This window comes from Mastigoproctus giganteus, chromosome 14 (genome assembly GCF_048544385.1).
Source record: "Mastigoproctus giganteus isolate SK-2022 chromosome 14, ASM4854438v1, whole genome shotgun sequence".
NCBI classification, from domain to species: domain Eukaryota; kingdom Metazoa; phylum Arthropoda; class Arachnida; order Uropygi; family Thelyphonidae; genus Mastigoproctus; species Mastigoproctus giganteus.
In genome coordinates, this window is record NC_143588.1 from 39,665,499 (window position 1) to 39,679,850 (window position 14,352).

At 39.4% G+C, this 14,352-nt stretch overlaps 1 protein-coding gene across 2 annotated transcripts in view; it reads left to right on the top strand.

The window, feature by feature from the left end:
• The window catches only part of LOC150075075 (coronin-2B-like), a 432,519-nt gene that overhangs the window by 367,043 nt on the left and 51,124 nt on the right, over nucleotides 1-14,352 (top strand). For both annotated transcript variants that reach the window (XM_090388986.1, XM_090388985.1), the window contains one exon: nucleotides 11,998-12,185. In XM_090388986.1, the coding sequence (XP_090245112.1) occupies nucleotides 11,998-12,185 (188 nt within the window). The remainder of the gene's footprint in view (nucleotides 1-11,997; nucleotides 12,186-14,352) is intronic.

A 14,352-nucleotide genomic window follows, 5' to 3' on the forward strand; every position in this document is an offset into this window, starting at 1 on the left:
GGAGGTTTTAACTTTCCAAATATTTGACTAGAACTTGTGGATTGGTCACTCGCACACTGGCAAGATTTTTATGGATTTATTGGATGAGTGTTTCCTACACCAGTATATTTGAGAGGCAACCAGAGGGAGTAATACTCTTGAATCTGATTATCAGCAGTGATTATTCATGCATTAAGAATCTGCAGATAGAGAAACCACTAGGTGACAGTGGTCACAATGTACTGATGTGGGATTTACTTAAAGATGTGGGATTTACTTAAACCAATGCTAGGAGTTTAGTAAATAAATTTGATGAATTTGAGGTATTGCTCAAAACATCAAAGGCAGATATTGTTGGGATATCAGAGACGTGGTGTCACACAGATATAAGGGATGCAGAACTGCAATTTGGGGAGTACAACGTCTACAGAAAGGATAGACAGGATAGGAAGGGGGGAGGGGTTAAGCTATTAGTTAAGAAACACATAAAAACCAAGGAAGTGAAGCCAGTCGACATCGCTGGACAGTGCAGTGTTGAGTCAGTTTGGTGTGACATAAGCATTGGGAGATCAAAATTGAGAGTAGGAGTGTGCTATAGGCCTAATGACTCTGATGAGTATAATAAGGAACTGTACAAGGAAATAGAGTGGGCCAGTAAATCAGAGAGTCTTATAATGGGAGATTTTAATTTCCCAGATATTGACTGGAATTTGGGGGCTGGTTACTCACGCACTAGCAGAGCTTTTGTGGATTTATTGGATGATTGTTTTCTACATCAGCATGTTCGGGAGGCAACTAGAGGGAGTAATACTCTTGATTTGATTATCAGCAGTGATTCTTCATGCATTAAGAATCTGCAGATAAATGAACCACTAGGTGGCAGTGATCACAGTGTGCTGAAGTGGGATTTACTCAAAGAGGTAACTACCATTAGGGGTAAAGGGAAGGGTTATTGCTTCCGTAAAGGCGACTACGATGGACTGAGACAGTATTTAAATTCTATACAGTGGGACCAACTGATGATGTTACCAACAGCAAATTCAAAATGGGAAGCATTCAAAGAACTTATCTTGGAAGCTACTAGGCTTTACATACCAACTAAGAAATATTGTTCAAGGTTTAGGCCAAAATGGATGTCAGATGAACTAATGAGGCATATGGCAGAGAAGAAAAATGCATGGGATACTTACAAATTAACACATGACACAGAAGCCTATGATAGATACAAGTTGATATGCAACCAAGTTACAAAGGAGGTTAGGCAGGCAAAGGCAGATTACGAGAAATCCTTGGCAAGGGATGCAAAGAAAAACAGCAAAGAGTTCTTTACTTATGTAAACTCTAGAAGGAAGGGGATGAATCAGATTGGTCCACTTGATATTGATGGGTCAACTGTTGATGATCCTGCTCAGGTAGCTAACAAACTAAATGAATATTTTGCATCGACATTCACACATGAGGAGTTATTCAGCAAAGGGAATGCCAGAGGTGTATTCAACTCTAGCAGTAAGCTACAGAATCTTGAAATAACTGGGAGTAAAGTGGAGGAGAAACTGTTGAAGATAAACACAAGAAAGGCACCCGGGGTGGATGGGATCTATCCAGTTATATTAAAGGAGGCAGCAAAGGAAGTAAGCAAACCCTTAGCCATAATTATGAGAGCTTCCTTGGACTCAGGGAAGGTACCCATAGACTGGAAATGTGCAAATGTGACCCCAATTCACAAAGGAGGATCAAAGGCTGACACAAGTAATTATAGACCTGTGAGGTTAACTTCTGTTCCAGGAAAATTAATGGAGGCACTGGTTAAAGAAGCACTGCAGGATCATTTAGACAAGACTTCAGTTATAGCTCAGACACAGCATGGTTTTGTTAAGGGGAAGTCTTGCCTGACCAACTTGATTGGATACTATGATGCAGTCACAAAAGAACTGGATGCAGGCAATAACTTTGATATTATATACTTGGATCTTAGAAAGGCTTTTGATACTGTTGCACATGGAAGACTGCTACACAAATTGGAGCAGTGTGACATTGGAGGCAAATTGCTGCTATGGATAAAGGGGTGGTTGAGGGGGAGAAGACAGAGAGTGGTAATCAATGGACACTGCTCATCGTGGACTAATGTTATTAGTGGGGTCCCTCAGGGCTCAGTGTTGGGTCCATTGTTGTTTTCTGTATTTATAAATGATATTGATGATGGTATATCAAGCTTAATGTCCAAGTTTGCAGATGATACAAAGGTTGGCAGGGTTGTCAAGGACACTACTGACACTATGCTGCTGCTGCAACAGGATCTGGAAAGGTTGAGCAGATGGGCTGAGAGGTGGCAAATGAAGTTTAACATTGACAAATGTAAAGTACTACACATGGGAAACAGCAACCCCAGAGCAACGTATCAACTCTGTGGTACTACACTGACAGTGGTAGAGAATGAAAGGGACTTGGGGGTGATTGTGCAGGCAGATATGAAGTTCTCTGAGCAGTGCAGACGGGCTGCAAGGGTAGCTCATGGAGTATTGTCAATGATATACAGGAATTTTTCCAGCAGGGATAAGGAGGTGATTATTCCATTGTATAAGGCAATGGTCAGGCCACACCTAGAGTACTGTATACAGGTCTGGAGGCCTCATTTCAAGAAGGATGTAGAGCTGCTGGAACGAGTACAGAGAAGGGCAACAAGATTAGTGAATGGAACAAAGGGGTGCTCTTACGAAGAAAGGCTTAAGTTTTGCAAATTACAGTGTCTGGAGACTAGGCACCAGCGAGGTGATCTGATAGAGGTGTATAAAGCCTTGAATGGTTTAAGCATGCTCAATGCTGATGGGATTCTTCCTCTAGCTCAGAATAATCACCTGAGAGGGCATAAATTCAAATTGAGGAAAGACAGATGTAGGATAGACGTGCGGAAATTTGTCTTTAGCCAGCGGGTGGTTGGTAGGTGGAACAGACTTCCATCCCTTGTCGTGGAAGTTGATAGCCTAAATAAGTTTAAGGCTCAGCTGGACAGGTATTTCGAACGAACAGAGGGGTGAAGAGGAAGTGGTTATTTTTATTTATTTATGTTACTTTTTTTTTTTTTTTTTTTTTTGGCTGATGCTGCATAAGCTTGCTTTCTTGCATCAAATGCCTCTACTAATGCTAATGCTAATGTAACTACCATCAAGGGTAAAGGGAAGGGCTTTTGCTTTCATAAAGGTGACTACAGTAGTCTCAGACAGTTTTTAAAATTCTATACAGTGGGACCAACTGATGATGTTACTAAGAGCAAATTCTAAATGGAAAGAGCATTCAATGAATTAATCTTGGAAGCTTCTAGGCTTTTCATACTATCTAAGAAATACTGTTTAAGGTTTAGACCTAAATGGATGTCAGAAGAACTAATAAGACTCATTGCAGAGAAGAATATATGTGGGATGCATATAAGTTATCAGGCGTCCCAGATGGCTATGATAGATATAATTTAGTCTGTAATCAAGTCACAAAGGATGTTAGATAAGCAAAGGCAGATTACGAGAAATCTTTGGCAAAGGATGCAAAAAAAAAAAAGACTTCTTTATTTATGTGAACTCTAGAAGGAAGGGGACGAATTAAGTTGATCCACTTGATATCGATGGTTTGACTATTAATGATCCTGATGAGGTAGCTGGTAATCTCAATGAGTATTTTGCATCTACATTCACACAATGAGGAATTCTGTGAAGTGAAGTGGAGGCCAGAAGTTTATCAGACTCTAACAGAAGCTACATGATTTTGTAATAACTGAGCAAAGTGGAGGAGAAATTGTGGAAACTAAACATAAGAAAGGCACTTGGGGGATGGAATCTATCCAGTTATATTAAAGGAGGCAGCAAAGGAAGTAAGGAAGCTCTTAGCCATAATTATTATGGGAGCATCATTGAAGTCACCCTTGGCTGGAGATGTGCAAACATATCCCCAATTCGAAAAGTGGGATCAAAAGGTGACACGAATAATTACAGGTCTGTTGGTTTAACTTCTGTTCCGGGGAATATAATGGAATCACTGGTTAAAGGAGCATTGCAGGATCATCTAGATGAGACTGCAATTATAGTTGAGACACAGCATGGGTTTGTTAAGGGGAAGTCTTGTCTGCCCAATTTGATTGGATACTATGATGTGGTCACAAAGGAATTGGTTTCAAAAAGTAATTTTGATATTATATACAGTTGGTTCTGCTATAATGCGGTACATATGTTCCTAACAATCTCCACACATTAAAAACAAGAGGGCTAATGGGAAAAATAGGGATGCGACAGAGCACTCAAAAAAAATTTTTAGTCTGGTAGTAATACACTAAAAAAAACCTAGAAACCCAAAAAAGGTTTGGGTTCTAACTAACACAGGTTTAAACATCTAAATTTTTAATAGATAAATAAATATGAAGTTTGCTTGATTGATATTTCTGTTCACCGAAATGTTTTTTTTTTTTTTTTTTTTTTTTTTTGGGATTGTAAAATTTAAAACAGTAAAAAAATAAGCAATCAATTACGATGAACATGGGTTGCACAAGTGAGACAAGCTTACGAAGCTTAAAAAATAGAAATGAAGTAAAGATTTTGAAAATTTATTTATGTTTTTTATATGATTGAAGATTTCATGGAAGGGGAAACACATATCACCATAATAATGTAAAAACCCATAGCATTCCAATTATTGGTAATATCGCAAATGCAGTAAGATCGAGTTTACAAAGTGGGTTTTTATTGTTTTATGTTTAGTGACCTCCAGAAATGTGGACCTCTGCTTATGCTATCATGCCTCACGAAATTTCTGTTTGAACAGAAAAATGTGAGCTCCTGAAAACCAGTTGGCCTACAATATCTCATATCTTGTGAATACAGCGAATGACAAGTGTCTCCAACCAATACAACTACAGTAAATGGGAAATATAGCTCTCACACATTTGATGTTTGACATTTTTTAAGTTTTGTAAACTTGTATGTATTACTGCATAGGTCTCAATTTTCAGCCTGGTGCCGGGTTTTGCGTTCACCTGGTGTTATTTGCAGATGGAATCGGGCATGAGCCAACCCAAAAATCGTGTTATACTCACATTGTTCCCTATTATATCAGTTGCATTGGGGGGGGGGGGGGGGGTTGACCGAAACTTAGTGGTGAAACCACTAAGTTTCGGTCAACCACTTGAAGTGGTGAAACATGGGTTTCACCACTTCAAGCCTCCAATAAGCAAAGTAGTGATATTGCACGCACCAGTTGATGAGAGCCATCTACCACCTAGTATTGTCTAGTAACACAGGTGCGGTATTCCTCTGTGTGGTGTGGACGTCACACCTTGACCTCTGCTTATATTGGTTCACACCTGGTTGGTTGCCTAAAATGTGCTTGTGCATGGAGGTTATACTCAGGATTGCTAACAGTCCCACCATCATGAAGGTGTAAGCAGAGGATTTGATTGTTATAGACCATCCAGACTTTGCCGAAATTGGGTCCACTTGACTTCAGTATCACCCGAATATCAGTTCCATCAGCGTTTTAACAAGTATAGCTTGTCTGGCATATTTGAGAGAATGCATGCAGCAGCCTTAAGGATCTAAAATATGCATAATAAGAAATAAATATATTATTATGCATACAATACAAAATTAGCATTAGCATTAGTAGAGGTATTTGATGCAAGAAAGCAAGCTTATGCAGCATCAGCCAAAAAAAAAAAAAAAAAACCCACTTCCACTTCACCCCTCTGTTCGTTCAAAATACCTGTCCAGCTGAGCCTTAAACTTATTTAGGCTATCAACCTCCACTACAAGGGATTGAAGTCTGTTCCACCAACCAATCACCCGCTGGCTAAAGGCAAATTTCCGCACGTCTATCCTACATCTGTCTTTCCTCAATTTGAATTTATGCTCTCTCAGGTGATTTTTCTGAGCTAGAGGAAGAATCCCATCAGCATTGAGCATGCTTAAACCATTCAAGGCTTTATACACCTCTATCAGATCACCTTGCTGGTGCCTAGTCTCCAGACACTGTAATTTGCAAAACTTAAGCCTTTCTTCATAAGAGCACCCCTTTGTTCCATTCACTAAACTTGTTGCCCTTCTCTGTACTCGTTCCAGCAGCTCTACATCCTTCTTGAAATGAGGCCTCCAGACCTGTATACAGTACTTGTACAAAGGGTACTAGGAAAGTTTTGCAATACAGCTTTGTTTATTTAATTTTTTCAAAGTAATTTCCTCTACATTCAATACACCTCTCCATCCTCCGAAACCAATCTTTAAACCAGTTCTGCCAAGTTTCACTAGGGAGTAAAGCACACTCGTTGTCCCAAGCCCGTAGAAGGTCCTCATCACTGGAAAACCACCTCCCTTTTAGCTTCATTTTCACATGCGGGAACAGTGTAAAGTCGCAGGGAGCAAGGTCTGGACTGTAGGGAGGGTGCTCGAGAAGTTTCAGTCCTGTCGTGGTCAAATATTCGGTGCAGGCTTTGGCGCGGTGAGCTGGAGCATTTTCGTGATGGAGGTACCAGGTGTCCATTCTTGACTTTGGCTGCAGGTTCTTCATAGATCCAATGACTTTAGGCAGGCATTGTTCAGTATACCACTTAGCTGTGACTCTCTTCTGCGTGTCCAAAACGACACGTTCCACAATTCCACTCGATTTGAAAAATACAGCTATCATTTTTTTCTTTACAGATCGGGATTTTCTGACAATTACGGGTGTGTCGTCATCATCAAAGACCCAAACTTTGTTTTGAGCCTTGGTCGGCAGATCGTAATAGTACAGCCAAGTCTCATCACCTGTCACGATGTTGTTCACATACCGAGATTGTCCCTTATCAAACTTTTTTAACATCTCCCGGCACCAAGTCACACGTCGTGTCATCTGCTCTTCAGTCAGTTGATGCGGCACCCAGAGAGAACAAAGTTTCTTCACGTACAAATGATCTTGCAGAATCGAACGAATTGCTGGTGCATTTAGGCCCAAAGTATCCTCTATCTGTTGGTAGGTCACTCGCCTGTTTTCATCAAGCATTTTCCTCACAGCAGTAACGTTTTCCTCCGTAACTGACGTTCGTGGCCTTCCCGGCCTCTCAGAATCCTCCAGAGTGAAATTTCCCCTTTGGAATTCTCTATACCACCTGAATATCGTTGTACGATGTGGACAATCATCATCTAGTGCAAGAGTCATTTCTTCTAAGCACTGGTCTATGGTTAAACCACGCACGAAATTATACCGCAAAACTGTCCTTATCTCATTTCGTGACCACGATGCCATCGCAAGCACTTTACACTCTCACTACTAATGAATAACTGAGCCCATCGACTTGGCGCGGCGGCTGCTATGCACGTATGAACATGTCTCAACATGCAGCAACAAGCAGCTTCCTGTGATTCATTGTTGCGTCATATTGCAAAACTTTCCTAGTACCCTTTGTATAGGTGTGGCCTGACCATTGCCTTATACAATGGAATAATCACCTCCTTATCCCTGCTGGAAAAATTCCTGTATATCATTGACAATACTCCATGAGCTACTCTTGCAGCCCGTCTCCACTGCTCAGAGAAATTCATATCTGCCTGCACAACCACCCCCAAGTCCCTTTCATTCTCTACCACTGTCAGTGTAGTACCACAGAGTTGATACGTTGCTCTGGGGTTGCTGTTTCCCATGTGTAGTACTTTACATTTGTCAATGTTAAACTTCATTTGCCACCTCTCAGCCCATCTGCTCAACCTTTCCAGATCCTGTTGCAGCAGCATAGTGTCAGTATTGTCCTTGACAACCCTGCCAACCTTTGTATCGTCTGCAAACTTGGACATTAAGCTTGATATACCATCATCAATATCATTTATAAATGCAGAAAACAATAATGGACCCAACACTGAGCCCTGAGGGACTCCACTAATAACATTAGTCCACGATGAGCAGTGTCCATTGATTACCACTCTCTGTCTTCTCCCCCTCAACCACCCCTTTATCCATAGCAGCAATTTGCCTCCAATGTCACACTGCTCCAATTTGTGTAGCAGTCTTCCATGCGCAACAGTATCAAAAGCCTTTCTAAGATCCAAGTATATAATATCAAAGTTATTCCCTGCATCCAGTTCTTTTGTGACTGCATCATAGTATCCAATCAAGTTGGTCAGGCAAGACTTCCCCTTAACAAAACCATGCTGTGTCTGAGCTATAACTGAAGTCTTGTCTAAATGATCCTGCAGTGCTTCTTTAACCAGTGCCTCCATTAATTTTCCTGGAACAGAAGTTAACCTCACAGGTCTATAATTACTTGTGTCAGCCTTTGATCCTCCTTTGTGAATTGGGGTCACATTTGCACATTTCCAGTCTAAGGGTACCTCCCCTGAGTCCAAGGAAGCTCTCATAATTATGGCTAAGGGTTTGCTTACTTCCTTTGCTGCCTCCTTTAATATAACTGGATAGATCCCATCCACCCCGGGTGCCTTTCTTGTGTTTATCTTCAACAGTTTCTCCTCCACTTTACTCCCAGTTATTTCAAGATTCTGTAGCTTACTGCTAGAGTTGAATACACCTCTGGCATTCCCCTTGCTGAATAACTCCTCATGTGTGAATGTCGATGCAAAATATTCATTTAGTTTGTTAGCTACCTGAGCAGGATCATCAACAGTTGACCCATCAATATCAAGTGGACCAATCTGATTCATCCCCTTCCTTCTAGAGTTTACATAAGTAAAGAACTCTTTGCTGTTTTTCTTTGCATCCCTTGCCAAGGATTTCTCGTAATCTGCCTTCGCCTGCCTAACCTCCTTTGTAACTTGGTTGCATATCAACTTGTATCTATCATAGGCTTCTGTGTCATGTGTTAATTTGTAAGTATCCCATGCATTTTTCTTCTCTGCCATATGCCTCATTAGTTCATCTGACATCCATTTTGGCCTAAACCTTGAACAATATTTCTTAGTTGGTATGTAAAGCCTAGTAGCCTCCAAGGTAAGTTCTTTGAATGCTTCCCATTTTGAATTTGCTGTTGGTAACATCATCAGTTGGTCCCACTGTATATAATTTAAATACTGTCTCAGTCCATCATAGTCGCCTTTACGGAAGCAATAACCCTTCCCTTTACCCCTAATGGTAGTTACCTCTTTGAGTAAATCCCACTTCAGCACACTGTGATCACTGCCACCTAGTGGTTCATTTATCTGCAGATTCTTAATGCATGAAGAATCACTGCTGATAATCAAATCAAGAGTATTACTCCCTCTAGTTGCCTCCCGAACATGCTGATGTAGAAAACAATCATCCAATAAATCCACAAAAGCCCTGCTAGTGTGTGAGTAACCAGCCCCCAAATTCCAGTCAATATCTGGGAAATTAAAATCTCCCATTATAAGACTCTCTGATTTACTGGCCCACTCCATTTCCCTTTACAGTTCCTTATTATACTCATCAGAGTCATTAGGCCTATAGCACACTCCTACTCTCAATTTTGATCTCCCAATGCTTATGTCACACCAAACTGACTCAACACTACACTGTCCAGCGATGTCGACTGGCTTCACTTCCTTGGTTTTTATGTGTTTCTTAACTAATAGCATAACCCCTCCCCCCTTCCTATCCTGTCTATCCTTTCTGTAGACGTTGTTCTCCCAAAATTGCAGTTCTGCATCCCTTATATCTGTGTGACACCACGTCTCTGATATCCCAACAATATCTGCCTTTGATATTTTGAGCAATACCTCAAATTCATCAAATTTATTGACTGAACTCCTAGCATTGGTGTACACGCAAGTGTACCTGCACCTGTTTCTATTCTTAGCTATCCTAACACAACCCATGTGTTTACTTGTACCGCAATGGCTCCCAGCAGTCTCTGGAATACCATGCATCTTGTTTTTCAGGCTTCTGCTCATTCTAATAGAAGGCAGTGCAAGAATCTCTTTCACCTCTGCCAGTGGCTACTGTCAATCTATTGGTCTTTGTCTCCCCCCCAAGCTAGCAGTTTTCCGACCCACCTAACACTGCCTCGATAGCATCAGCAAATATTCTTGCACCCTTTCTATTTAAGTGTATCCCATCCCTGTAGAAGCAATCTCTCCTGTTAACAAGTACAGTCCAGGCTGAAAAAAATTCTACCCCTTGAGCCTTGCACAATCTTTCCAGGGCCGAATTGATCGACAAGGCTCTCATCATATACTCCCTCCTATCGTGTCTGGGCAGAATTGCGGACACTTTCAAATTCAACCCTAATTCTTGGCTTTTGTTCAACAGTGACCTGTACTTGTTAAGTAATTCTGCCGGTCTCCTACTCTTAATATTATTAGTGCCAACATGTACAACTATATCACCTTTTGTGCCCTTAAAAGATGATATTCACTCTACAACGTCATCAACCTTTGCCCCTGGCAGACATACCCTGGTCCTGTTCCACCTATCTTTTTTACAAAGCATGTTCCCCGTTTCCGTGACAATAGAGTCACCAACAACTACTAGTTCCTTCGGGACCAGCGCATTCTGCCTTGGTGGTTGCCTCTGTGTCACGCGATGCCCAAGTGCAAGCTCTGGCGTTGATGTGGGCAGCTGAGAGCTTGATGGGCCCCTCAATTTAGTTTCTTCGAGGGCATCCACCCTGTCCTTCAAGCTCTCATATAGGCCCACAAGAACGCCGAGTTGTTGCCTGATATCGGTACACTCCTTGCATCGCGCGCACACACAAAGACATCCCCCTTGGCAGTATCATGTCCCGTACCCGATTGCTCTGCAAACATCAAGCAAACAGTGCATTTTATAAGGCTGTGAGTCAGAGGACAACTGCCCCCCTCAGTTCTGCTCTGAGCCACAGCCCTTCCATTAGCTTGAGCCTTTTGCTTTGCTGCTCTGGTCTGAGTCATGATTCTATTAATTTATTAATTAATTATAATTAATTATGTTATGTTATTAATTATGTTAAATATAATTAATTATATTACGTTTGTAATCTAAGTCGTTATATGTATTTATTTAAACGTACAATTTAACTGCTAACGAAGTTCAACTAACGCTATCTAGTACGGATAACATAATTAGAAAATTTGATAAAATAATCGAAGTTGACATATTAAGGATGTTGCCATACAACTTACAATAAGAAATAAATAATTAATAAAAATTAATAAGATATAAATAATTACAAAATTGACAAAATAAGGATATTAGCATTAGTAGAGGCAAATGATGCAAGAAAGCAGGCTTATACAGCATCAGTCAAAAAAAAAAAAAAAAAACTTCCCATTTCACTGATTCATTTGTTCCAAATGTTTGTCTCGTTCTGCTTTGAATTTATTTAAGCTATCAACTTCCATAACAGCAAATGGAAGTTTGTTCCAGCAATCAACTACCCGCTGGCTAAAGGCAAAGTTCCGCACATCCCCACACAACTTTCAAAACTAGCCTGTCACCAGGTATCATCATCCAGGAATGCAAGCAGAACAGCAACACGTCTTCATTTCTGAAGAAAACCACAAGCCAAAGGGCAAAAAGTATAAACATAAATAAAAGTGAGGACAAAATTTTTTTACTAAAATAAATGAAAATATAAATAATTTTGTAAACAAAATAAAAATTACAAGAATTAAAAGGGGTGGGGGTTTGAAAATGTCTTCTGAAATGGCTTGGTAACAAAATTTTATTCTTATTTTTATTGATTTATGCTTTTTACATTTTGGCTTGTGGTTTTCATCACTGTTGCTATTTTGCATGCAATCCTGGCCATTGACACTATATGAGAGGCCATTTTTTAAGTTGTATGTCAACATCCTTATTTTTTGTAATTTTGTAATTATTTATTTCTTAATATGCATATTTTATTTGTTATCTCATTCTATCACTCTATCTCCCTGACTTTATTTCCTCTTTTTTTTTTTTTTTTTTTGCTTTATTGTCAGTGGTCTGCTTAGGTTTAGCATTCACTGCCTTTGACTGCACTAGACTACTTCCCCATTTTTCTATCTTATTTCCATTTTTATGCCTTCTTATCTCCACTTTCCCTTCAACATATATGTATCTACAAGTTAATTTTTTTTCCAGGCAGGGGCAACTGCTCGTACTCACAAGCCAGTAGTATACAAACCAGGAAGACACTGTCTTCTAACCTGTGACAGAAACAACGAGCGCAAGTTTGTCTTCATATCTCAGGACAACAAAGTTGATTACAGAGAGCTCATATCTCTTAACTGCAATAATAATGCCTTTAATTCTGGTTTTGCTCTTGATAAGTAAGAATTATTAGCCTTATTGGTTTATAAATATTACCATATAAAATTCATGAATGTTTGTACAAGCTGCTACAAAAGTCCTGTTACTTATAAGGAAAATGTAGTTACGAGGGTTATTCCAAAAATAATGCAAAATAGCAGTTAATTTAAAATGAATTTATTTTATAACATAATTTAGGATGCCATAGGGTGAGCACTCAACTTTTTTATATTGATCATATTTATATTGCAGTGGTTCAGTCTGTCCTAGCTAGTTACCTACCCTAGGTATGTAGTTTGTATGCACTAATAAAGTGGATCCAATGATATAAAAAATATTGTATGTTAATTAGAGAAAACCAAAACATAGAAAGCATATGTAATTTATTAGATAATGTTCAGCATGCATCACACAAAATAAACTAATAAACTTTTTCCAGCTTTAAGATGATAGCTTAATTATCTTAAAAAGTGTTTTTGATTCTTGTTTTTTTCTTTCCAGCAGCCAAGTTAACACGCACAGTCAAATCCAAATAAATCGGAGAATTAATCATACAAGATACTAAGCTTTTTATACTATTAAGAGATACTATTCAAGCTCTACACCTAAATGGATGTCAGATGTACTGATGCGACTTGTGGCAGAGAAGAAGAATGCATGGAATGCATATAAATTATCATGTGGTACAGAAGCCTACATTAGATATAAACTAATCAAGTCACAAAGGAGGTTAGGCAAGCTAAGGCAGATTATGAGACGTCACTGGCAAAGAATGTAAAGATAAATAGCAAACACTTTTTTACTTAAATAAACATTAGAAGTAAGGATATAAATCACATTGGACCACTTGATATCATTGGTTTAACTGTTAATCCTGCTCTGCTTACTGAAAAACCAAATAGGTATTTCGCTTCTAATTTTTATGGATACCAGAAGTGTATCAAATTATAACAGAGTTGACTAATTTTGAGATAACTGAAAAAAGGACACCAGGGCGGATAGTATCTGTCGAGTTATATTAAGGGAGACAGCAAAATTGGTTAGCAAACCCTTAGCTGTAATTATATGCATATTCTAGCATTCAGGGGTGGTCCCTATGGACTGGACATGTATGAATGTATCCTCACTTCATAAAGGTTAGTTCAAAGGGTGGTGTATAACTATCGACCTGTTAGCCCGAATACAGTTCCTGGGAAAATAAGGGAGTCTTGTTGAAGAAGTAATTATCCAGACTGGAGTGCATTTATACTGCAGTCACAACATGGACTTTTTTTAAGTAGCAGTCTTGTGTGACCAATGTGATTGGATACTGTGACACAATTGGGTGAAAAAAATAATTTGTCACATATTTACATTTCAGAAAAGCTATTAATACTGTGGCTTACTTTATTGTTACTAATACTGAAAGCTATTGTTGTACATAAAAGACTATTATAGAAATTGGTGCAGTGTGCCATTAAGTGCAAGTTACTGCTATCAATAAATAGATGGTTGGGTGGTAGAAGGCAGAATTCTGGGACATATGATATTAATGAAGGGTTCAGTGATGTGCCTGTTGATGTTTTTGATATTTATTAATGTTGATGAAAGCATATTTGGCGTAATGTCTAAGTCCCCTCCCCCAGATGTTACAAAGGTTGGCAGCATGGTTAAAGACTATAATCAAGGTATGCTATGCAACAAGATATAGAAAAGATTAAGCAGGTGAGCTTGAGAAGTGGAAATTGAAGTTTAAAATTGACAAATGCAAGGTAGCAGTAATCCTAGATTACTGTACAAACTGTGTTGCTACACTCAGGGTAATGGATAAAAAAAAGACCTGGGAGTAATTGTGCAGTCAGATACATAGGTCTCTGAGCACTGCAGACAGGCTGCAAGGACAGCAATTTAGGTTTTGTCAATAATATACAGGAATTTTGCTAGTGTGGAGACAGGTGATTATCCTGTTGTATATGGCAATTGTTTGGTCCCATTTTGAGTACTGCATATAGATTTGGAAGCCTGACTTGCAGAAGGATGTGGATCTGTGCAGAGAGAAACAACAAGATTAGTGAGGGGAAGTAAAGGGGTGCTCTTACCACAAAAGGATTCATTTCTGCAAACTGCAACAGCTGCAAAGCAGACTTCTGTGAGAAGGTCTGATATGCTTGCTTTCTTGAATTGTTTACCATTAATATTGATTACAAT